This window comes from Hemiscyllium ocellatum, chromosome 20 (assembly GCF_020745735.1).
Source record: "Hemiscyllium ocellatum isolate sHemOce1 chromosome 20, sHemOce1.pat.X.cur, whole genome shotgun sequence".
NCBI lineage: Eukaryota > Metazoa > Chordata > Chondrichthyes > Orectolobiformes > Hemiscylliidae > Hemiscyllium > Hemiscyllium ocellatum.
Window position 1 is genome coordinate 24,986,313 of NC_083420.1, and position 26,773 is coordinate 25,013,085.

General features: G+C 41.6%; 1 protein-coding gene across 2 annotated transcripts in view; it reads left to right on the top strand.

The window, feature by feature from the left end:
* adcy9 (adenylate cyclase 9) overlaps positions 1 to 26,773 on the top strand; it is a 173,005-nt gene that overhangs the window by 125,563 nt on the left and 20,669 nt on the right. For both annotated transcript variants that reach the window (XM_060840646.1, XM_060840648.1), the window contains exons 5-6: positions 7,793 to 7,895; positions 25,147 to 25,352. In XM_060840646.1, coding sequence (XP_060696629.1) covers positions 7,793 to 7,895; positions 25,147 to 25,352 — 309 coding nt within the window. The remainder of the gene's footprint in view (positions 1 to 7,792; positions 7,896 to 25,146; positions 25,353 to 26,773) is intronic.

The window sequence follows — 26,773 nt, forward strand, 5'->3', positions numbered from 1 at the left end:
GATATCTAATAGGTAAGAGAGGCGCTAGGGTGGACATTCCTCCACTGGAAAATGAGGCCGAGGAAGTGGTAATGGGGAATATTGAAATAGCAGAGGAACTGAATAGGTACTTCGCATCAGTTTTCACAGTGCAAGACACCAGCAGCATACCAGAACTGAGAGTCAGGGGACAGAAGTGAATGTAGTGGTCATCACCAAAGGGAAGGTCCTGGGGAATTGGAAAAGTCTAAAGGTGGATAAATCGCCCCGATCAGATTGTCCACACCCAGAGTTCTGAAGGAGATAGTTGGGATTAGTGGTCATTTTTCAGGAATCACTGGAATCAGGGAGGGTTCCAGAGGACTGGGAGCTATGTATGACACCCCTGTTTAAGAAGGGATGGAGGCAGAAGACAGGAAGCCACAGGCCAGTCAGCCTGACCTTGGGTATTGTCAAGGTTTAAGAGTGCATTATTAAGGATGCGATTTCAGAGTACTAGGAAGTGCCTAGTAAAATAGACCTAAGTTAACACGGCTTTGTCAAGAGAAGTAATGTCTGACAAATCTTTTAGAATTCTTTGAGGAAGTAATGAGTAAGTTAGATAAAGGTGAGCCAATGAGCATTCTGTTTGGATTTCCAGAAGGCCTTTGACAAGATGGTATGCAGGAGACTGTTAAATTAGTTAAGAGCCCAAGGTGCTAGGGGCAAGGTACTGGCATGGATAGAAGATTGGCTGACTGGCAGAAAACATGGATAAAGGAGTCTTTTTCAGGATGGCAGCCAGTGTTTAGTAGCCCCCTTGGGAGTCAGTGTCGTGCCCACAACTATTCATAGTTATACATTTAACTATCTGGACGAAGGAAATGAGTGTATTGTTACTAATGTTTCAGAATACAAAGATAGAAGGATGGACAAGTAATATTGAAGAATCTGGAAGCTGCAGAAGGACCTGCACAGGAGAGTGGACAAAGAAGTGGCATATAGAATACAATGTGGAAAAGTATGAGGTTCTGCTCTTTGGTTGGAAGAAGAGGCATAGACTATTTTTTAAGTGGGGAAAGGCCTCAGAAATCTGAAGCACTTAAGATGCTAGTCCAAGATGCTTTTAAGTTTGATGTGCAGTTCCACTTGGCAGTTGTGAAGGCAAATGCAATATTAGCATTCATTGCAAAAGGGCTAGAATGCAAGAGCAGAAATGTGCTTCTGAGGCTGTATAAGGGTCTGGTCAGACTACATTTGGAATATTGAGAGCAATATCTGAGGAAGGAGGTGCTGGCATTGGAGGAGACCAAAGGAGGTTTACAAGAATGATCCCAGGAATGAAGGGCTCATCATATGAGGAGCAGTTGAGGACTTTGGATCTGTATTCAATGGAGTTTAAAAGAATGAGGGGGAATCTGATTGAAATATGCGGAATACTGAGGGGCCTCAATAGAGTGGACATTGAGATGTTTCCATTAGTCTGAAAGGCTCTGACTCAAGGACACAGCCTCAGTAATGGCTCTTTAGGACATAGTCAGAGGGTGGTTATTTGTGGAACTCATTGCCACAGAGGATTGTGGAGCCCAAGTCATTGAGTGTATTCAAGGCAGAAATAGAAAAGTCCTTGATTGGTAAGGGGATCAAGGGTTAAAGGTAGCAGGCAAGAGTTGAGAAACATACCAACCAAAGTGGAGCAAACTCGATGGGCTGATAGCCAAGTTCTGTTTATATATCTTATTGCCTTTGGAACTCAGTCCGTAAATCTCTCCAAAGCTCGACATCGTTTCCTCAAACTGCATTTTAAAATTTTCAACAATTTTCCTCCTCTTTTCTCAATATGGCTTCGTGTGAAGCTTGCTTTAATTGGGTTCATTAAAGATACTTTAGGAAATCTTATTGTATTAAAAGTACTGTACTTAGTGGTTGATTTGACTAATCTCTTAGGTACGCAACCAGATTAAGAATTGGGCACATTAGGAATGGTTGAGGAGGTATAATTAGGTCCTTATGTAAATTCATCAGATTGAATCATATCACTTGGAGGCCAGCATGATTAGGGAGGGCATCCCTGATTGGAAACAAAGCATTGGCTGTCCACACGTTCCCCTCAGCCACTTGATTACTTGCAATTTTCTTTCTTGATTTTTGTTTAAACTTATTCTGGATTGCCTTGTCTTGGTTCATCTGCTGTTAAACATGAAGCATGGCTGTTGTATGGTATAGGATCTATAGAACTGTCATCATGGAATCCCCTCACATTGGAGATTCTTCTAGATATAAATGGCTTTTTTAAGCCAGTTAAGCAAAAGTGAAAAGGGAGGGATGGAAAAAAGAGCAAAAGGAAAATGTGTGTGATGGAATATAACACAGAAGAGACTGGCTTCTGGCATCCCCAGACCTTAAACTTGTATTAACAGATGTCCAGCATCTTTAGTGTCCTTATAATGAAGTAGTTTGAAATTGATTATAGTCATAGTCATACAGCATGGAAACAGGGCTGAAAAATGTGTGGCTGGAACAGTGCAGCGAGTCAGGCAGCATCCAAAGAGCAGGAGAATCGACGTTTCGGGCATAAGCCCTTCAGGAATGAGGAAGGTGTGCAAAGCAGGCTAAGATAAAAGGTAGGGAGGAGGGACTTGGGGGAGCGGCATTGGGAATGCGATAGTTGGAAGGAGGCTAAGATGAGGGTGATAGGCCGGAGAGGGGGTGGGGGCGGAGAGGTCGGGAAGAAGATTGCAGGTCAAGGAGGCGGTGCTGAGTCCGAGGGTTGGGACTGAGATAAGGTTGGGGGAGGGGAAATGAAGAAGCTGGAGAAATCTGCATTCATCCCTTGTGGTTGGAGGGTTCATAGACGGAAGATGAGGCGCTCTTCCTCCAGGCGTCGTGTTGCCATGATCTGGCGATGGAGGAGGCCAAGGACCTGCGTGTCCCTGGTGGAGTGGGAGGGGGAATTAAAGTGTTCAGCCACGGGGCAGTTGGGTTGGTTGGTGCGGGTGTCCCAGAGGTGATCTCTGAAACATTCCGCAAGTAGGCGGCCTGTCTCCCCAATGTAGAGGAAGCCACATCGGGTGCAGCGGATGCAGTAAATGATGTATGTGGAGGTGCAGGTGAATTTGTGACAGATATGGAAGGATCCCTTGGGGCCTTGGAGGGAATTGAGGGGGGAAGTGTGGGCGCAAGTTTTGCATTTCTTGCGGTTGCAGGGGAAGGTGCTGGGAGTGGAGGTTGGGTTGGTGGGGGGTGTGGCCTTTCAGGAATGCTGATAGGGGAGGGGAGGGAAATATATCATTGGTGGTGGGGTCTGTTTGGAGGTGGTGGAAATGACGGCCTATCACCCTCACCTTAACCTCCTTCCACCCATCACATTCCCAGCACCCCTCCCTCAAGTCCCTCCTCCCTACCTTTTATCTTAGCCTGCTTGGCACACCTTCCTCATTCCTGAAGAAGGACTCATGCCCAAAACATCGATTCTCCTGCTCCTTGGGTGCTGCCTGACCTGCTGTGCTTTTCCAGCAACACATTTTTCTGCTCTGATCTCCAGCATCTGCAGTCCTCACTTTCTCCTAACGTGGAAGCAGGCCCAACTTGTCACAAAATGAACTCGTCTCATTTGGCTGTGTTTGGCCCATATTCTTCAAAACCTTTCCTATTCATATACCTGTCCAAATGTCTTAAATGTTGTAATTGTAATGCCTCTATCATTTCCTCTGGCAGCTTGTTCCATACACATACCACCCTTTTTATGAAAAAGTTGCCCGTCAGGTTCCTTTAAAATCTTTCCCCTCTCACCTTAAACCTATGCCCTCTAGTTTTGAACTGCCCTATCTTGTGTAAAGACCTTGGTTATTCACCTTATCTATGTCCCTCATGATTTCATAAGCTTGTATGAAGTCACCTCTCATATGCCTCAAGGGAAAAAAAGAGTCCCACCTATCCAGCCTTAATTAAAACTTTCGTATTTTGGTAATATCCTTGTAAATTGTTTTTTCACCCTTTTGACTTTAACCTATACTTCCTATAGCAGAGTAACCAGAATTGACCCAAATTCTGCCAAATGTGGCCTTGTCAATGTTTTATACAGATGTAACATGATATCACAACTCTTGCGCTCAATAGTCTGACTGATAAAGGCAAGCACTACCTTCATCACCCTGTCTACCTGTGATGCCACTTTCAAGGAACTGTGCACCTGCACCCTTAGGTCTCTCTGTTCGACAACACTCTCCAGGGCTCTACCATTAATTGTGTCAGCCTTCCCATGGTTTGTCTTATCAAAATGCAACACCTCGTATTAATCTGCTTTATACTTCATCTGCTTTTTCTCAACCCACTGGTCCAGTTGGTCAAGATCCTATTGTACCCTTAGATAACCTCTGTTGTCCTCTTATGCTGCTAATTTTGGTGTTGTCCACAAATTTACTGACCATGCCTCCAATCTTCTAATCCAAACCGTTTGTGTAAGCGATGAACAGCAGTGGATCCAGCAATGATCCTTGAGAGACACCACTGGTCATAGGCCTCCGGTCTGAACAACAAACCTTCACCACCACCCTCTGTTTCCTAACTTCAAGCTAATCTTGTATCCAATTGGCTAGCTATCCCTGGAGCTGAAAATGTGTTGCTCGTTAAAGCACAGCAGGTTAGGCAGCATCCAAGGAACAGGAAATTCGACGTTTCTGGCCAGAGCCCTTCATCAGGCCTGAAACATCGAATTTCCTGTTCCTTGGATGCTGCCTAACCTGTTGTGCTTTAACCAGCAACACATTTTCAGCTCTGATCTCCAGCATCTGCAGACCTCACTTTTTACTAGCTATCCCTGGATCCCATGTGACCTAACCTTACTAACCAATCTATCATGCGGAACCTTGACGAATGCCTCGCTAAGTCCATGCGTACAATCTCTACTGCTCTGCCTTATCTGCCTTTTGGTCACCACTTCAAAAAACTCAAATCACGTTAATGAGACACTATTTCCCACGCATAAAGCCATGCTGACTATCCCTAATCAGTCCTTGCCTTTCCAAATGCATGTCAATTCTGCCTCTGAATTCCCTCCAACTTAGTTGATGTTAGACTCACTCGTCTGTAGTTCCTTGGCTTTTTCCTTGCTGCCGTTCTTAAATAATGGCATTACATTAGCCACCCTCCGGTCTTCTGGCACCTCACCTGTGGCTGTCAATGATCTAAATAGCTTCACTAGGACCCTGCAATGGTCCCAACTTCTCTTAATGTCCTGAGGTGGACTTGATGAGGGTCCCAGGGATTTATCTACCTTTAGACCTCCAGCACCATCTTTTCTGTAAAGTGGTCTTTTTTTTTCCCCAAGACATCACCATTTATTTTCCCAAATTCTCTAACTTGCATGTCTTTCTCCACTGTAAATATTGACAAAATCAGGAATTCAGAGGGAAGCCTACAACCACATTCTCTTCCATTATTGCTTGCTGCATACTCCTAACTACTTAACAATTGTTGCTGATCGCATGTTATAAGCCTGGTGGACTGGACTGTCAAATTTGATATGATTTGGCTAGAGACCAGTAGTGTATTCTTAAAGTAGACAACATGAAAGGTACAGGGGATGTACTAAGAGAATAAAGCCATAAGATTCTACAGTTTTGAGCAAACAACAATAAACTTTTATTTTATAACTGTAGAATGTTATTACAATCTAGGTTGCATATACAGAACAACCTTGGTTATCCAAATTTCAGATTATCCGAACAAGATCTCAAGGTCCTGTAAAAATTTTATTAAATTTAAATAAAAGCACAGTGAGAGCAAGCAGCCTGGTCTGGTCTGGCCGTGGGAACAGGAACAGGATTGTCATGGGACCCTGTTCTTGCTATTACTGTCGCTACCGGGGTCCCTGTTCCTGCTATTGTCGCCAAGGGGCCCTCTATTCTTACTATTGTTGCTGCTAAGGGGCCCCCTGTTCCTGCTATTGTAGCTGCCACCAGGGCCCCTGTTCCTGCTATTGCCGCCGCTAAGGGGCCCCCTGTTCCTGCTATTGTAGCTGCCACCAGGGCCCCTGTTCCTACTATTGCTATCGCCACTGGGGCCCCTGTTCCTGCTATTGCCATCGCCACCCCGGGGCCCCTGTTCCTGCTATTGCCATCGCCACCGGGGCCACTGTCCCTGCTATTGCCACTGCCACTGGGGCTCCTTTTCCTGCTATTGCCGCCGTCACTGGGATCCCCGTTCCTGCTGTTGCTGCCGCCACCGGGGCCCCTGTTCCTGCTATTGCCGCCACCACCGGGAACCCGTGTTCCTGCTATTGCCACCGCCACCAGGGCCCCCTGTTCCTGCTATTGCCACCGCCACCGGAGTCCCCTGTTCCTGCTATTGCCGCCGCCACTGGGGCTCCAGTTCCTGCTATTGCTGCAGCCACGAGGACCTGATCAGTTATCCGAACAAAGTACTCCCACCCATCTCGTTCTGATAATCGTGGTTGTTCTGTACAGAGGAACCTCTATTATCCGGCATTCGATTATCCGAATTTCGGATTATTCAAACAAGATCACAAAGTCCCGACGCGTGGCTAAACTATGTCATCCAGCATTCGATTAACTCAATGAAATACTTCCTGCCCGTGGCCTTTGGATAATTAAAGATCCTCTGTATACCTTGTTTTTAACACTCAAAATTAAAATGGTTCATATGGTTATTAACTGCTTATTAAACACAGTGATGCATGTCGAGGAGCAAGTGCCATCAAAATATAGACCTCTGATTTCTCAGCAATTCCCCTCAAATGTAACTGAAATGGCAGGTTATTGAAACTCATTAATCATCACATGGGATCATAATTCTTCTCTTTATTCAATCTTGACTTTAAGCAACCTCTTAATTGGCAGCTAACTTCACCATGCTAGAACTGTCGCTGAGCTCAAATACTTCTCAGTTGCCAAGTCCTGCTTGAGAGTTTTTCAAGCCTCACTCTTCCAGTTGTGCTGAGATAGTAATGCTCACTGGCTTCTTCAGAGCTCGTCATGACTTCCCCCAACACAGCCAGCAACTATCCCAGTTTGTCATTCCCTAGGATTTCTTCTGAATCATGATGCTAAACTTGGCTACCTCATTAGTTTTCTAAACCTCCTCTTGAGTTCTAACATTATAGCCTTCCAGGTACATTACACACTTCAAAGTCTCCAAAAACAGAATGTGTGCAGTTGAGCTGCCTTCCCAGCAGGTACAGCTATCTTAATGCTCCACCCTCGCTTGCTCCCCCTCTCTAAAAGCATGTCCCCTATTTTTGGACAAACATGAATGCTGCCAGCTTGCAGTGTTGGAATTGTCTATTTCATAATTGTAGTCAGAATTAGATTGCTCCCTTCTTAAAACAAATCAAATTGAGGATTTCACATTTCTTGGAATTTCATGGAATTTTTAGGAAATTCAGTAATTCCTGCTTCGTCTGTTGAGAGTGCACGTCCTGAAACTCCTTGGTCTTACAAATAACTTGAAGCCATAATCTATGCCGACCCCGAGGGAGTGCTGTATTTTTTTGGATGAAATGATAACGACTTATTTGTCTGTAGCAAGTAGATGCAAAGCACTATTCAAAGAGCAGTGGAGTTCTTCAGGTGTCTGAGCCAATATTTCTCCCTCATTCAACAGCAAAGCTGCAATTCATTGTCTGTGAAACAATAAAGGACTTCAGAGTGCTTTATGGTTATATGTTTCTTCTTTGATTTTTAAAAGGCAGTGGCAGTTTGTCCATCTCTCTAACGTGTCCGTCTCCTCTCCCATGTTCAGGTACCAGTTTTTGTCAATGAGTTTTGTTTTTTTAACATTAATTCTGATCTGATCTGGTTTTCTCCATTTATAGACTAATGGATGAATACTTCTTCAAACCTCCTATTAACAAATTCAGCTTGAATTTCTTGGACTCTGGCTTGGAGAAAGCCTATAGGGGCAGCTATCAAGATGAGGTATGGGTATAGCCTTTGTTCATTGAACTGATTGGAATGTTTGCTGTGCTTTTCTGTCATATAGCCTTTTCTTTTAACCAGTAAGGTAATCCCTTAAAACAATTTCTGCTACTCAGTTGTGTTCACTGTGGAGTAATAGTATATTTGATGGCACATTTTGCTATAAATTAAAATCAATTTTGATTTCAACTCTTGACTTGGGATATGCATTTTGAAGATAATTACTTAGTCATGAGCTAGCAGACAATTGAATTGAATTGGTACAAAGGCTGATGTTAATATGCCAAGATGAGATCTGGCAAAAGTGTGCTGGAAGCTGCTACTTGTAGGAAAATCTGCCCTGGAGCAGGCAGAGTCTTTCAAATATTAGAAATGCGGGGCCAACACGTACCTTAAAGATGAAGTGCAACTTCAATTGCAGAGAACACTGGATTGTGAAGAATGTACAGGATTGGATGAGGATAAAAAGGGAAACTTGTAGATACCGAAGGCTTAGAACAACAAGCTGTTGAGGCGTAGATAAAATGCAGGGAAGTACTTTTTAAAAAAAAACTAGGTAAGCGAAGAGGACCTGAAAAATCACTGGCAGATAAAATCCATAATGCATTTCATAAACCTATTAGGACTAAGATAATGAGGGATTTAAGTGACAAACTGTGGTTGGGACCAGGAAATGTAGATCAGGTTTTAAATGACTGCTGTACAATTATATTCATAATGAAAAAGAACAGTGTATGTCTAGAACTCAGGAAAGACGGCTATGATCTACTTGGAAAAGATGGCAATTAAGTTGGAGGACGTTTTAGCAGACTTAACATTGATTTAATGAAGTTATTTCATTGAACTTATTTGGGTGAGGCTGATTCAGGCCCAGATGAAATTTATCTCAGGCTGCTAGGAGAGGCAAAGAAGGAGGCCTTAAAATTAATTTTCAAATCCTCTCAAAGTATGTGAGGGGTTCCTGAGGACTGGAGCAGCTAATGTGTTATTATTATTCAAGAATGTTGGGAGGGATAAACTGGACAACTATAAGTCTGATATCAACAGAGCCTGATAAAAACAGAAAATGCTGGAGAAACCCGGCAGTTCTAGCAGCATAGCTGGGAGAGAAATGAATTATGAGGTGAAGATTGGCGATCATACTTAGGAGTTGTGAACTCAATGTGGAGTCCTAGAGACTGCGATGTGCCTAACTGGGAATTGATGTGTTGCTTCTCCAACCTGAGTTGAGCACCCTCATTGTTTATTCCACTCAGTCCTCTATCTCTGTCAACAGGATAAAATCGACTATTTTCCAAATCCTTTCATTTCGAAAGAACAGTCATAGTGGACTCAATGTTAACTGTTTCTGTCTTCACAGATGCTACTAGACTTGCTGAGTTCTCAGTGGTGGGAAATCTTAGAGACGTATTTCTGATAAAATTAAGTTATATTGAAAAAGATGGGTTGATTAGGAAGAAAGGGAAAATTGTGTTTTTACTAACTTGCTAGAGTTTTTTTGAAGAGGTAACCACAGGCTTGATTAGCTCAGTTGATTGGAAAACTAGTTTTTGGTGCAGTGATGTCAATAGCTTGCGTTCAAAGACGACACCAGCTGAAGTTACCATGAAGGACTCTCCTCAACCTCTCTCACCTCACCTGAGTCGTGGTCACCATCAAGTTAAACCGCCACCAGTCATCTGCCCGTGTACGCATTTCTGGACATCTGAGTTTGGTCTAAGACAAATAAACAATTAAATTCACAACTGACCTTGGAGAAAACTCAATGTCAGGGTTGCTTACAGCAGGGGAACAGCTGTGTTTTTTTTAAAAAAAATCTAACCATACTCAGTTTTACTTAACGAAACTACAATAGTGAGTGGGGTGAATTTTTATTTTGTTTCTATTTTTTATTGAGATTTGTCTCTAGATTAAACTCTTATAACATACAAAATATAGGTGCTGAAAATGTGTTGCTGGAAAAGCGCAGCAGGTCAGGCAGCATCCAAGGAACAGGAAATTCGACGTTTCGGGCATAAGCCCTTCATCAGGAAATAAGGGCTTATGAAGGGCTTATGCCCGAAACGTCGAATTTCCTGTTCCTTGGATGCTGCCTGACCTGCTGCGCTTTTCCAGCAACACATTTTCAGCTCTGATACTCCAGCATCTGCAGACCTCACTTTCTCCTCCAAAACATAGGTACCAAGTTATCCTGGAACAGTGGTTTTAGAGCAGTAAGACTGTGCTATTTTCTTGGTCTGTAGATTGCTAAGATGCAAAGATGACCTTTAGTAGACTGATTTGCTCTTCCCGTTAGGTGTGGGAGATGAGGGAGAACTTCATTGCAAGAGAGGAAGGGAGTGTTGTTTTTGATTAGGGATAACATTATGGCTGTATTTTGAGTGGATATTCTGGGGAGCACATCCAGTGAAGTTATTTGGGTGAGGCTGAGAAATAAAGAAGGGGCGATCACCTTATAAGGATTGTACTATAGGTCCCCACATAGTCAGTGGGAAATTGAGAAGGAAATTTGCAGCACAATGTCAGTTATTTGTGAGAATGATAGGGTTGAAGCGGTAGGGAGTTTTAACTTTCCAAACATCGACTCAACTGCCATAGTGTTAATGGCTTGGATAGAGGAATCTAAGTGTGAATAAGAAAATTTTATCATTCAGTGTGTGGATATACCTATTAGAGAAGGAGCAAAACTTGATCTTCTCTTTGGGAAATAAGGCAGGGAAAGTGACTGAGATGTCAGTGGAGGGGGGAGCATTTTGGGGCCAGTGATCAAAATTCTGTTAGTTTTAAAATAGTTATGGAAAAGGTAAAAAGATGGCTGGAGAGTGGAAAACCTTGAAAAATGAGAATGCGACTCCAGAGACAGTATGTTCTTGTTTGTGTAAAGAGCAAGGCTGATCAATGTATGGAATGCTGGATGACTAGAAAAATTGAAGCATATGTCAGATGTACACAGCAGGGATAAAGTGAATCCTTAGATGAGAATAAGGGCAGTAGGAGTACACTTAAGAGGAAGATCAGGAAGGCAAAATGGGAACATGAGATAGCTTTGGTAAATAGGGTCAGCAAAGCCACTTAAGTTTGGCAGGAGATGGCTGAGATACTAAATGAGTATTTTGTATCAATGTTTACTGTGAAGAAGGATATGAAAGCTCGTGAGTGGGGAAATAGTAATATCTTGAAAAGTATCCATTATTATAGAGGAAGTGATGCTGGACATCTTAAAATGCATACATTTGGTTAAATGCCCTTGAACTGATCAGGTGTACCATAGAACTTTGTGGGAAGCTCAAAGTGATCGTTGAGCCCTTTGCTGCAATAGTTGTATCATCGATAGCCATGAGTAAGGTGTCGGATGACTTGAGTTTGGCTAGAGTGGTGCCACTATTCTAGACAGGTGGTAAGGAATAGTCAGGGAACTATAGATTGTTAAGCCTGACTTCAGTGGTGGGCAAATTGTTGGGGGAGATTCTAAGGGACAGGATTTACATGTATTTGGGAAGGCAAGGACAGATTAGGGATGATTAAAATGGTTTTGTGCATGGGAAATCATGTCTCACTAACTTGAATAACGCCTCATGAAGATGAGCCTTTATACTTTCCAACAGATACCACTATCAGCCTTGGCTGTCAAACCCTATTAGATTTCTATCATCCCATTGAAAGAGAGGATGAAGCGGGGGTAATTAGTAATCTTAATTCTGTTATAAACAGTATTGACATGTTTTTAATTAATGCAAGGGCATTTTAATTTTTTCAAATTCCATTTCCCATTGATTGGAGTTCATGACGAGTGCTGTTGGAGGAATTGTGCATCATGACTCCGTTAATACCGTGTGTTACCTTTTGGTAGAGGGATCAAGTTTCGGAACCATGAGATCCTGCTGCAGCTGTACAAAACTCTGGTGCGGCCACACTTGGAGTATTGCGTACAGTTCTGGTCACCGCATATAGGAAGGATGTGGAAGCTTTGGAAAGGGTTCAGAGGAGGTTTATTAAGATGTTGCCTAGTGTGGAGGTAAGGTCTTACAAGGAAAGGCTGAAGAACTTCAGGCTGTTTTCGTTAGAGAGAAGGTTGAGAGGTGACTTAATTGAGACATATAAGATAATCAGAGGATCAAATAGGTAGGACAGTGAGAGCCTTTTTCCTCAGATAGTGATCCTGAGCACAAGGGGACATAGCTTTGAATCGAGGGGTGATAAATATAGGACAGGTGTCAGGTAATTTCTTTACTCTGTAGTAGAGGTGTGGAATGCACTGCCTGAAACAGTAGTAGACTTGCCAACTTTAAGGGCACTTAAATGGTCTTTGGATAGGCATATGAAGGAGAATGGAATATTGTAAGTTAGATATGCTCCAGATTGGTTCCACAGGTTGGCACAACATCAAGGGCCGAAGGGCCTGTATTGCTCTGTAATGTTCTATGTTCTAAGTGATGATGAGGATTGATGGCAGAATGGTGGACGTTTCCTATATGGTCTTCAGTGAGGCATTCGACAAGGTCCCGCATGGTAGCCTGATTAACAAGGTTAGATTGCATGAAATACAGGGAGAACTAGCCATCTGGGTACAAGACTGGCTTGAAGTGTAGGAGACAGAGGGTTGCTTTTTGGACTGGAGGCCTGTGACCAGTGATGTTCTGCAAGGATTGGTTCTGGGTTCACTGCATTTTGTCATTTATAGAAATAATCTGGATTTGAATATAGGGGGTTTGGTTATAAATTTGCAGATGAGATCAAAAGTAGTGGTGGAGTGGACAGTGAAAAAGGTTACCTCTGAGTACAGCAGCACCTTGATATAGATGGGCTGAGGCAGATGGAGTTTAATTTAGATAAATGTGAGGTGCTCCATTTTGGAGAAGCAAATCAGGGCCGGACTTATAGACTAAATGGTAAGGTCCAGGAGAGTGATGCTGAACAAAGAGATCTTGGAGTGTAGGTTTGTACCTCCACTTAAAGGTTGAGTCACAGGCAGACTGAATAGTGAAGAAGACATGTGGTTCGCTTGCCTTTGTTTAGTGTATTGGATATATGCGCTGGCAGGTCGTGTTGCAGCTGTACAGGGCATTGGTTAGGCCACTTTTGGAATACTGCATTCATTTCTTGTCTCCCCGATATCAGAAAGATTTTGTGAAACTTGAAAGAGTTCAGGAAAGATTCACAAGGATATTGCCAGAGTTTGAGTTACAGGGAGAGGCTGAATAGGCGGAGGTATTTTCTCTGGAGCATCAGAGGCAGAGGAGTGACCTTAGAGGTTTATAAAATCATGGGCATGGATAGGGTGAATAGTCAATGTTTTTTCCACGTGGTAAGGGATTCTAAAACAAGAGGATGTAGATTTAAGATGAGAGGAGAAAGATTTAAAAGTGACCTAAGGGACAACTTTTTCACACAGAGATGATGTGTGTATGGAATGAACTGCCAGAGGAAGTGGTGATGGCTGGTTCAATTACAACATTTAAAAGGCATATGAATGTGTTTATGATGAGGAAAGGTTAAGATGATTAGGGGCTAAATGCTGGCAAATGGGACTAAATTAATATAGAATATCAAGTTAGCATGGCCGAGTTGGATCAAAGGGTCTGTTTCTGTGGTGTATGTCTCTATGACTTTGTGACTTACTAATGGTAGAGCAGCCCTAAGGTTTGGTAACCATGATGTGGAGGTGACTGTGTTGGAATGGAGTGGGCAAAGTCAGAAGTCACATGACACCAGGTTATACTCCAACAGATTTACTTGCAATCATAAGTATTCGGAGCAGTGCTCTTGCGTCAGGTTAAAACAGTGGTAACTTATCTTTTTAATCTTGCTATTAGTGTGGCATACTTAGACTTTCTGAAGGAGTTTGAACAGTGTTACACAACAGACCTGTGAAGAAAGTTCTGGGGCATGGAATGATAGCATCAATAGTAACCCTAATCGGAACTCGGCTGAGTTATGGGAAACAATAATGGTCAGAGTGTTTTTCAGGGTGGGGTAAGTTTTGTTGTGGAGTTGCCCAGATATTGGTACTTGAGATTCTTGTTTCATAATTTATATTAATGATCATGAAATTGATGTGCAGCAATTTCAAAGCTTGCAGATGACACAAAACCGGAAGAATTGTGAACTGCAAGGACAGTGTCAAACTTAGAAGGGCATAGGCAAGTTGGTTAAATGGTCAGATAGATGGCACGTGTGTTTCAGTGTGGAGGAGTGTGAAGTGATGCCTTTAGTAAGAGGAGCAATGAAAGACAGTATAAAAATAAGGGGTTTAATTCTAAGGATTGTGCAGGAGCAGAAGGTGTAGATGTGGACAGATCATTACAAGTGTCAGAACAGGAGAGAGAGCGCTAAGTAAATCATGCAGTTATCCTCAGCTTTGTTAATACGGGCATAGAGTACAAGAGCAAAGAGGTAATGTTGAAATTGAGCTAGACGCTCGTTAGGCCTCAGCCACAGTATTGTGCCACAATACAGGGAGGATGTGAATGTATTGGAGAATGGTTCCAAAGGTGAGGAGTGACCAGTTATGAGGATAGATTTAGGAAATTGGAGCTGTTCCCCTTGGAGAAAAGACTGCTTAAGGGGAGATCTTTAAAGTGGGATTTTCAAAATCATGACTGGGCTAAATAGAGTAAATGGGGGGAAAATGTTCCTTCTTATAAAAGGAGCAAGAAAGTTTAGATCTAAAGTGACCTGCAAAAGATGCACAGATGAACTGAAACATTTTCAGTCAGTGAGTACTTATGATATGGTATGCACTGCCTGGAACTGTGGGGAGGCAGGTTTAATTGGGGCATTCAAGGTGATTATTTGAATTAGAAAAAAAGTATAGGAAAAAGCAGGAAATTGGCAAAATGTAACAATGCTTGTCTATCGATGGCTAAATGGCCTCCTTTCATGCAGTAAAACATCTGTGATTCCGTGAGATTATATCTGATTTACTTAACTTGCCTGGTTAACCCGTTTCCTCTTGAAGTTAGAGGAATTAAAACTTGCTTTGACTCTTAGCTGACTATGAAACTGACCCTTGATCACTCTCACTGACCATTTTGACCTACCCTATCGTCTCTCACACTTAAGTGGCATGTTTTCCCTGATGTGACCTTATCTGATAGGCTACACCACCAGCTGGCATGCTCGTACTCCATGTCACCACATGACATGCGCCCCATGTTATCCCACCTGCCATGCTGCAACTCACCTTCTTTCCAGGTAGGATGAAGGAAAACCCTAAAGCTTTCTATAGGTATGTCAGGACTAAAAGAATGACTAGGGTAAGATTAGGGCCAGTCAAGGACAGTAGTGGGAAAGTTGCACATGGACTTCAAAGAGGCGCAAAATGAATATTTTTTTTGAGTATTCATAAGGGAAAAAGACAATTGTCAAAGAGAGTGCTGAGATACAGGCCATTAGACGAGACACGATTGAGGTTCATGAGGTGTGAGCAATTCTGGAAAGTGTGAAAATAGCTAAGTCCCCAGGTCGGATGGGATTTATCCTCGGAGTCTCTGGGAAGCTGGAGAGGAGATTGCAGACCCTTTGGCTTTGATCTTTATATTGTCATTGTCTACAGGAATAGTGCTGGAAGACTGGAGGATAGCAAATGTTCTCCCCTTGTTCAAGAAAAGTAGAGGCAACACTGGTAATAATAGACCAGTGAGCCTTACTTCTGTTGTGGGCAAAGTTTTGGAAAGGAATATTAAAGATAGGATTTATAATCACCTAGAAAGGAATAATTTGATTAGGAATAGTCAACACGGTTTTGTGAAGGGTGGGTCATGCCTGACAAATCTTAGAGTTCTTTGAGTAGGTGACCAAACAGGTGGATGAGGGTAAAGCAATTGATGTGCTGTATGTGGATTTCAGTAAAACTTTTGATAAGGTACCCTACAGTAGGCTACTGCTGAAAATATGGAGGCATAGGATAGAGGGTGATTTAGCGGTTTGGATCAGAAATTGACTAGCTGTAAGAAGGCAGAGGGTAATGGTTGATGGGAAATGTTCATTCTGGAGTTCAGTTAGTAGTGGTGTACTGCAAGGATCTGTTTTGGGGCCACTGCTGTTTGGCATTTTTATAAATGACCTGGATGAGGGTGGAGAAGGATGGGTATGTAAATTTACAGATGACTCTAAAGTTGGTGGTGTTGTGGACAGTGTGGAAGGATGTTGCAGGATATAGAGGGATGTAGATAAGTTGCAGAATTGGGCTGAGAGATGGCAAATGGAGTTTAATGCGGAAAAGTATGAGGTGATTCACTTTGGAAGGAGTAACAGGAATAAAGTCTAATGGGTGAATGGTAAGATTCTTGGTAATGTGGATGAGCAGATAGATTTGTGTCCATATGCATAGATCCATGAAAGTTGCCACCCAGGTTGATAGGGTTGTTAAGAAGGAGTACAAGTGTGTTAGCTCTTATTGGTAGAGAGATTGCGTTTCGGACCCATGAGGTCATGTTGCAGGTGTACAAGACTCTGGTGTGGGTGTACTTGGAGTAGTACGTACAGTTCTGGTTGCTGCATTATAGGAAAGATGTGGATGCATTGGAAAGGGTGCAGAGGAGATTTAATTGGATGTTACCTGGTATGGAGGGAAGGTCTTATGAGGACAGGCTGAAGGACTTGAGGCTGTTTTCATTAGAGAGAAGAAGGTTGAGGTGACTTAATAGTGGGATACAGGATGATCAGAGGATTAGATAGGGTAGGCAGTGAAAGCCTTTTTCCTCGAATGATGATGGCTAGCATGAGGGGACATAGCTTTAAATTGAGGGATGAAGATATTGAGCAGATGTCAGAGGTAGTTCCTTTACTCGATAGAAAGAGCGTGGGAATGTCCTACCTGCAACAGTAGTGGACAAGCCAACTTTTAAGGACATTTAAATAGTCATTGGATCAATATATGGATGATATTGGAATAGTGTAGGTTAGATAAGCTTTAGATTAGTTCCACAGGTCGGTGCAACATCGAAGGCCGAAGGGCCTGCACTACACTGTAGTGTATCGAACAAAGTGAAGTGATTTCCAGCTGATTCACTCCACTACTGGCTGAGCAGGATTCCTTGCCTGGATTAGACCACTTCAGCTGGAAAGGGTCCTGGTCCAGACGTTCATTCTGAGAAACTAAATGAGTATTTTGCATCAGTGTTTACTGTGGAGAAAGCCATGGAAGATATAAAAGTGGAGAAATAGGTGGTGACATGTTGAAAGGTGGTGCTGGTTGTCTTGAAATGCATAGAACTGGATAATTCCCCAGGACTTGATCGGGTGTACCCTAGAACTCTGTGGAAAGCTGGGGAAGTGATTGCTGGGCTCTTTGCTGAGATGTTTGTATCATTGATAGTCACAGGTGAGGTGCCAGAAGTTGGCTAACTTGGAACCACTATTTTGAAGAAAGATGGTAAGGAGAAGCCAGGGAACTATAGACTGGTGAGCCTGACATCAGTGGTGGGCAAGTTTTAGATTAGAATCCTAGCGTGGAAACCAGCCCTTCAGCCCAACAAGCCCACACCGACCCGCTGAAGGACAACTCACCCATGCCCGTAACCTAACACTATGGGCAATTTAGCATGGCCAAATTACCTGACCACATCTTTTGGACTGTGGGAAGAAACCAGAGCACCAGAGGAAACCCACGCAGACACAGGGAGAAGGTGCAAACTCCACACAGTCAGTCGCCTGAGGCGGGAATTGAACCCGGGTCTCTGGCGCTGTGAGGCAGCAGTGCTAACCACTGTGCCGCCCACATTGTTGGAGGGAATCCTGAGGGACAGGGTTTACATGTATTTGAAAAGGCAAGGACTGATTAGGGATAGTCAGCATGGCTTTGTGCATGGGAAATCATGTTTCATGTACTTGATTGAGTTTTTTGCAGAAGTAATGGTGAGGGCAGAGCCTCATCACTGGATTTAAGTAAGGCTTTTGACAAGATTAGACTGATTAGCAAGGTTAAATCTCATGGAATACAGGGAGAACTAGCCATTTGAGTACAGAACTGGCTCGAAGGCAGCAGGCAGGGTGGGGGAGGGTTACTTTTCAGACTGGAGGCTTGTGACCAGTGGAGTGCCACAAGGATCAGTGCTGGGTCCACTATTATTTACATAAATGATTTGGATGTGACTATAGGAGGTATAGTTAGTAAGTTTGCAGATGACACCAAAATGTGAAGTATAGTGGACAGTGAAAAAAGTTTCCTCAGGATATAACAGTGTCTTGATCAGATGGGCCGAGGATTGGCAGATGGAGTTTAATTTAGATAAATGCGAAGTGCTGCATTTTGAAAAGGTATATAAGAGCAGAACTTGTGCACTTAATGATAAGGTCCTAGGGAGTGTTGCTGAACAAAGATACCTTGAAGTGCAGGTTTATAGTTCCTTGAAAGTGGAGCCGTAGATAGATAGAATAGTGAAGATGATGTTTTGGTATGCTTTCTTTTATTGATCAGATTATTGAGTACACGAGTTGGGAGGCCATGTTGTAGCTGTACAGGCACTTTTGTGTGCTGTTTTGGTCTCCTTCCTATCGGAAGGATGATGTGAAACTTGAAAGTGCTCAGATAAGATTTACAAGGATGTTGCTAGGGTTTCAGACAGAGGGTGGTGCTTGTATCGAATGAGTTGCCAGAGGAAGTGGTGGAAGCTGGGACAATTGCAGTATTTAAAAGGTATCTGGATGGGTGGATGAATAGGAAGAGTTTAGAAGGGTTATTGGCCAAGTGCTGTCACATGGGACTAGATTAATTTAGAATATCTGGTCAGCGCAGATGCATTTGACTGAAGGGTCTGTTTCTGTGCTGTATATCTCTATGACTCTATAACCCCTGCACATGTAGCTGTGTATTTTTTTTCTTGAAATAAAGTTTCTGACCTTGATTGAATTATCCAGGCCTATGTAAGATTGAATTTTAGCTTCCAGGATCTAGAAGGAGCTGAAGGCAACAAAGATGATAATTTCACCGATTTCACCCGTGAATGATGAATTCTTAATGTTTAGGTTTTGCTCCTCAATTCAAGTGAACAGCCATTGCTGGGGAGGCAATGGCCTCGTGGTATTATCAATAGACTATTAATCCAGCAACCCAGCTTATGTTCGAGAGACCTGGGTTCGAATTCTGCCATGGCAGATGGACTTTGAATTCAATAAAAACCTAGAATTTGAAGCTAATCATCATGAAACAGTTGTTGATTGTCAGAAAAACCCTTCCGACTCACTAATGTCCTTCAGGGAAGGAGATTGCCATCTTTACCCTGTCCGGTCTACATCTGACTCCACACCCATAGCAATGTGGTTGACTTTTAACTGCCCTAGGCAACTAAGGATGGGCAATAAATGCAGGCTTAGCCAGTGACACCCACATCTTGTGAATGAATTCTTTTGAAAATTGTGTTGCAATATTTCCATTTGGCATTGTGTATTTCTTTTGTCACAAGTTGGTGCATTGAATCGGAACTTATAGCATTAATCCAGCCTGTTATACCAAATGTATGTTTTATCTCCGGTCTTTCTGACCCATCTTACTTTGGTCTGATGCACCTTGGCTGCAAACGTGGAGGTTACTGGAGCAAAAACAGGACATGACATGCTGGAAATGCTCAGCAGAAGAAGGTTACAAAAGAAATAAGGTGGTTATTTCAGATCTGTGATACTTGCAGTAGAGCAGTCAACTGCTGGGATATATCCCTGTTCAGTGTCTCCTTACCAGTAATTTAAAACATAATTCTGCAGCACAGCTGATTTGAATTCTGATAAAGAATTTTTTTTTTGGATCTTTGCTCCATCTGTGGTCAAGAAGCGAGAAGCCAATAACTTAAACTGGTGGCAGGTGAGCAGCTTATTTTTATCAGACTCAGATTATCAACTTTAACTCATGCTTCATTGTATTATGGAAAATTTAATATAGGTGCCTTAGCTATCTATTCAAAAAGAAATTTCAAAGTAGTCTCAGAAACGTACAGTATGGAAACAGGCCCATTGGTCCATGCCGATCCGATATCCTAAATTAATCTAGTTCCATGTGCCAGCATTTGGTCCATATCCCTCTAAACTCTTCCAATTCATATATCCATCCAGGTGGTTATTAAACGTTATAATTGTACCAGCCTCCACCACTTTCTCTGGCATTGCATTCGATACGCATACCACACTCTGCCTGAAAAAGTTACCCCATAGGTCCCTTTAAAGTTTTTCTTCTCTCACCCTAAACCTGTGCCTTCTAGTTCTGAACTCCCCTGTACAGGGAAAAGACTTTGTCTCTTTATTCTATCTATGCCTCTCATGATTTTATAAACCTCTGTAAGGTCACCCCTCAGCCTCCGACACTCCATGGGAAACAGTCTTAGTCTAGTCAACTCTATCTATAGCTCAAATCCTCCAACCCTGGCAACATCCTTGTAAATCTTTTCTGAACCCTTTCAAGTTTCATAGCATCATTCCAATAGGAAGGAGACTAGAATTGCATGCAATATTCCAACAGTGACCTAATTCTGTCAATAAATTACCTAGGTGCTCAGATTTTTAAAAATGTCAGATGGTTCACACCAGGGTTGTAATAGACTCTCAAACTTGTTAGTGTGAGAAACTGCGCATGCACATTTCTTGTAGTTAAACTCTCCTTGTTCTGAAATCTGACATCCTGCGATGAGTGTGAAACGTGTGATCACTATTACAGTGTTCTATGTAGCATTTAATACCAATTTATAAATGCCTCAAGGTACTCTATTATGTGCATTAGCATCACATCATCTAATCTTCCCAGAATATAAAAAGAATCTTCCTAGGAATGAATTGCTGACTGTACATCACTCTTAAACAATGCACACTCATATCTGTAAAGTTCAACAGTGGAACTACCAGGTTTTGCAGCACAAAGTAGCAAACACTCCCTAAATTTTAAAAACAAAATTGAATGATTCTAGCCTCAACCCAGCTCATCTTGCTCTGTCACCCTTAAAGTACTTTTAATACTAATGAAATAAGGAACAATGATCCATTTCTTTTCCTTAGTATAATATTAATATGGAGTGATGTGGAAGTGTGAGAACAGCTTTCCTAATTGAAAGCAGTATTGAATCAGTAATAAAGCACAGCACAGCACTGCAATCTGGATAAGCTAATAGTGATCTGGTTTTTATTCTGTTTAATGTACTTGCTAACTTTTGTCTGTATAATGCAGAGCTGCTTGAAGTGGGTCTCAACATAAAATACTAAAACTTATCACCTACAGCCCTATAATCACTTAAGCTTACTCAACATATTTCGGTTACTTTTCTTTGTTAAAACTAACACTTAAATGTTCATGGTAGTTGTAAGAGTAAAGTATGGACTGTTCACACAAAATTGTTGGTTCTGCATAGGTGTTTAGTAAGCCTGGATCATAGCTAAAGTGTAAAATCCTCATTTCTGTTAATTTATATGCATCTTAAATTGTTGGTAACTATTAGATTGTGTTGTTGCATTTTCGGATTTATCACCAAATTCCGCTGGATAACCAGATGAAGAAGTAGCTGTTTCCAAACATGCAAACATAATAAATCAGAGCACAAGAAATGCAATCACATGTATGGATGAATTACCTGGCTACACTGTCAGGGATTGAAAGTTGCTCTTTGAGCAGAGTCAGTTTTGAAATCAATCTAAATCACTTCTATAGCTGTGACATTTGTAGCTGACTTAGAACTGATTTAGGGGTTATTTCTATTCTATACATTATGGCTGATATGAAATGTCTCCATGTTGTATTCACTGCTATCAGTTTGTTGAATTAGCAGCAAAAGATTTTCAGATTTCAAAAGATTTTTTCTGTAAATCTACAGTACAGTGCAACAATAGTTTTCACCCTTCCCTTCTATACCTTTCCATGTCTTGAAATAAACAGCCCACTAGTGAAGAGCTCCATTCTAGAAGATTTATTTTTAATCATATTGTTCATACATCTTACGACTCACCTCTGGAGGAGATGGAATTTGAACCCAGTATTTCTTAGAACTCGGCTCTGAAATACAAGAGGATGAAAGTAAGGACTGTAGATGCTCGAGATTAGAGTAGAATGTGTGGTGCTGGAAAAGCACAGCAGGTCTGTCAGCATCCGAGGAGCCGGAGAATCAATGTTTCGGGCAAAAGCCCTCCATCAGAAAGGTCATGATGAAGGGCTTTTGCCCAAAACTTCGAATCTCCTGCTCCTCAGATGCTGCCTGACCTGCTGTGCATTTCCAGCATCACACACTTGATTCTGAAATACAAGAGTCCAATGAGAGCATCACCAGCTCTCAATCAACTCTAGAGTTGATCTACTTGTGCCTTGTGCTCAACTGAAATAGATTTGTTTGGAGTGCATTAGACTGGAGATGTAAAGGTTCAGTCCCACATTCCAGTAATCAATCAGTTGTACGTGGAGGTCGAGAGTGTGGCACTGGAAAAGCCCAGTAGGTCAGGTAGCATCCATGGAGCAGAGAATTGACGTTTTGGCCAAAAGCCTGTCATCCGGAATGGTTCTGCTCCTGCTCCTCGGATGCTGCTTGACCTGCTGTGATTTTCCAGCACCAGTCTCTCGATTCTAATCTCCAGCATCTGTAGTCCTTACTTTCACCTAGTTATGTGGGTATACACTACATATGTTCTATCACTTGTGCAATAATACTGTTTTTATCTCTTTTGCAATAATGTACAAGTTACCTTTCTATATGCTTGCCAACAAGTTGCACAATGTCTTATTATATGGAAAGCACAGATGTTTGTTTGAAATGCAATTTATTGCTCCCTAAACCCAAAAACCAATAGCTAACCTTTGATTTGCATCTTGGTAAATACGAAGTGAGAGAAGCTTTAAAGAAAGATGTTTGCTTTATTGGGATCTGCTTTTCTGACATTTATGCCTAGTTGATCTAAGAGATCCCATTAACTTGCTGCGTCATTGACTTTAAGTCCATATTCCTTGGTATTTTTAAAAATGTTTAATTTGTTAGGTTTTAAAAAATTATTTAAACTTGATCATTTTTCTCCAGTTGCAATGTATTGCATACTCAATTTACCTGTCATCAGTCAGAGCATTGAGTTCAAAAGTCATGTAATAGCTGTACAAGACATTGGTACAAGGATGTGGATAGGGACAGTTTAGTGAGATATAGGCCAAACACTGAGGAATGGGACTGGTTCCTTTTAGGAAGCATGGTTGGCATGGGTGGGTTGGGCTGAAGGGCTTGTTTCCGTACTGTATGACCATATAAACATTTAATAAATTTCTTTGATATCTAGCAGTTTATATTAACACACTTTTAGTGAAATTGTCTTTTGATTTTACAAAACTCTATTTCTGTAGTTTTAGAATATAATTGATGCTTTAGATTCTATTTTGTAAGAAGGAAGATCTTCTACAAAGCTTTGGACAAGGAGGCATTGCATTCTGTATTAGATTTGATCAATGTTCACATGCAGAGATGAAAGTATCCCTTTAATTCCTCATCTGCCAAAACTATCTGTGGAATGAATGATCAATTATTCCCCCTTTATAGATTTCCAAAAGATTTGCTTTTTTTTGATATCTGCATGGTGAGGATAGTTCATGATCAGACAGTGGAATTTAGAAATAAGTCTTGATCTCTTTCAGTGTTAGACTGATAGAGTTTGAATGGCTTTGCTTGTTTTCTGATTTCTTCACCTGAAGTTAACTAATCAGATCCATCTCCTGATGTGCTGAACTGTAATTATACTGAAATCACTGCCATTAAAAATAACGACAAGACCAGTTATCACTTACGTTTGAGATGTTGCTGTATGCAAAATATGCAAGTGCTTAGCTACAGAAAGAAATTCATTGATTTTTATGGTATTATGGATGTGCCATTGGTATGTAAATGTTTATTTCTTTTAGATATGATGTGTGATGAAATTTCCAAAGTATCACACCAAGTCTCCCATTTCCCTTCCTGCTTGAGAAAACCTACTTCTGCAACTGTTAATTCTTAGTCATATTCTTTTGTATATGTTAACCAAGTGATAAGAATACCCAGTTTGTCTCCGCCTGCTGTCTACTCCGTCAATTTGATGTAGAGGAACAGAAAGAACCAAGTTACATTTATAACTAACATACATTGATAGTTGCATTAACTAGAACATGTTCACAGTTGCCATGGCAAAGCTCCTGATTTTTCCTTCTGTGGAGCTTCTCTCTGATGTAATCGCCTGGGTCCTTCAGCTTAAACAAACCCTCATGCTTGTAGTATGTAGCTTGCTTTCAGAAATATGACTTGTTCATTAGTGACCCAATCCAGTTTTCCTTGAGGATTTGTTCTTTTTAAAAATTTACTTTGAGAGGAACCTTACTCGCAACATCAGGATTAAAGTACCATATCCAATTGCCCTTGTGGAGGTGATAGTGAGCTATAATTTTCAGCCATTGCAGTCTATCTAATGTAGTCCTGTTGGAAATTTTTGATTGAGCAGCAGTGGAACAATGACAGTTACAAATCAAGATGCTGTGTGACTTGGAGGGAGGCTTAATGTTGGTGCTATTCTGTATTTTTTTTGTTGCATTTGTTCTCTATTAGAGATTAAATCTCTCGTTGTTGAAGGAAATTTGAGAAGTTGGTGCAGTTCATCTTGTGGATAGTACATGATCGCTACTGAGCACTGGCAGTGGAGGGAATGGATATTTATAAGGGTGAATGGGCTGCTTTGGCTTGGGTTGTGTCAAGTTCCTCTTTTGATGCAACATATGCCTGACAATGCCCTTTATGCATTTTTGGATCTGTTTTACTGAGTTCAGTGTTTGTATTTTAAAACCTGTTGCTCAATTTGGTTATCCTGAACTGCCTTTTAATTGACTCGCATCCCATTATTCTGATGTAATTTTCAGCCTTTATGACTACTTTGCCCCCAGCTATGCTGAAATATAATGAGACTTGCTCAGCTGTCCAGTTTTGCTGAAGAAGGTTGAGTTTTAATTAGACTTGCAAAATATTTTGAAATGAGCAGAAATTATCCAAACCAGATGACAGAAGTGAATAGATCACCCATGGCAATAACACAAAGTTAATGCAGACATCTGAAATACTATGAGATTAACATTTATAGAACAATATTTAGTTAAGCTTGGATGTAACAGACTGGTACCATTGCTTGCTTTAACCAATTTCTTTACATTAAGCATTTTATACATGGAATTGTTCATTTGGGTCATTATGTTTCCCATCTGTTCTGCTCTACATGTTTGTAATGTTCTGGTATTTGAACTTGTTGATCATGTACAGTATTTTTTATTTTTCTTTCTTTCCCCCAATAGGTTGTGAACAATGCATCAGAGAAGACGTTTGCCAGTGCCACATTCAGTTCACTCCTTGATGTATTTCTCTCCACCATAGTCTTCCTCTTTCTCTCCATCACATGTTTCATGAAGCAGGGATTGTGTGCATCTCCTTCGCATGCCTCTGTTGTGGTTTTTGTCCTTGCGATTCTGCTTCAAGTTCTTTCCTTGGTTATCTCCATCAGGTGAGACGAGCATTCTGTATGGAGGGCTGTATGCATTTGAGGTCCATGCTTCTTGGGAAAGAGCTGGCATAATGTCAATTCCCTCCATCAACCATTATTTTTGTGAATGTCTTAATGCATCGACTCTGGCTTATACATTGGGTGCTACCCCTAAGTTGGTCAACTTTAAATGTGCATCTTTGTTAAAAAGCTTGAGATGATAAAACACAAATCAAGGAGGCCAGTGTTATAAGTCTCACTCATGAATTTTATTGATTTAGCATTTTATTGCAACAATCTTGAGTATTAATGCTTTTAAAATTCAAATTGCTTAATTAGGTAATTGAGCTTTGGATTAGATTATCTACTTCAACTTTTACTTAGATGGCGGAATTGCTCACAGATTACTGGGAGTTATGTTTCAGGATACTGAATCAGACTGTTGCATGTTTAATGGTCTCTGGTTTAATGTTTCTGAAGGGATATGGGTTGAGGACTTGTCCTGAAGTGCTTCAGTGTTGAGTTATCTGATCTCAGTCAAGGCAGTAGGGTGACACAGTTGATGTCAACATGCAGATGGTGGTTTCTCAGTTTGCATTGGACTACCAAACTGAATTTTTTAGCTACTTCACCAGGTATCAAATGAATCTCTTTTGTTAAGGCCAGGAAGTCATGATGAAATGGTTTAAATCAGAAACATTACCTGCAAGTAAGCAATTGATCTATACTTGAACTTGGCTGATTCTCTTGGTGAACATATTTCATCACCATGATAAAAATATAAGGAACCATTTTAATTAATAATATGGAAGGTATAAGCACCATATCTCCTCTGCTGCCTGCCATATTCCCTCATTCTCCCCATTGTATCATATTTATGGGGAAAGTCCTGAGACAAGACAGTTGCACTGTCGAGAGGAATCGCAATTATCCAAATACAATTATCCGAAAATCAGATTATCCGAAGGGGATCTTGAGATCCCGATAGAAACATTACATCAAAGACTTGTTTCCAACAGTGATCGCATTTTTTGTTTACAGTGATTAAACAGGCACCGTCTCCAAATGACTGAGCTCTCTCCCAACACTTTCCTAGGAGTTCTACAGAGGGGTGTATCCTAACCCCACTACTCCCCAGGAATGATCTCTCCAGCATTGTCCTGTACAGAGCAAACATGAAACCTTTCAAAAATTTGCAGTAAAAAGTTGTGTGTGTGTGTATCTGTACACTATTTGGAGACTTACCCTACAAAGACAGCAGCAGCAGTGGTGTTGTTGGTGTGTAGTCCAGATGCCCCGGAGAAGGGGAGGTTGGGCTTGAGCCAGGTTGGGGGGCAGGGTTGGGAGTGGGATCGTGTTTAGACCGGATTTGGGGCAGGGATTTGCGAGCTTTGCGCTGGAGAGCGGGCGAGGTGCTGGATCGGGTTTGGCGGCGGTTTTGG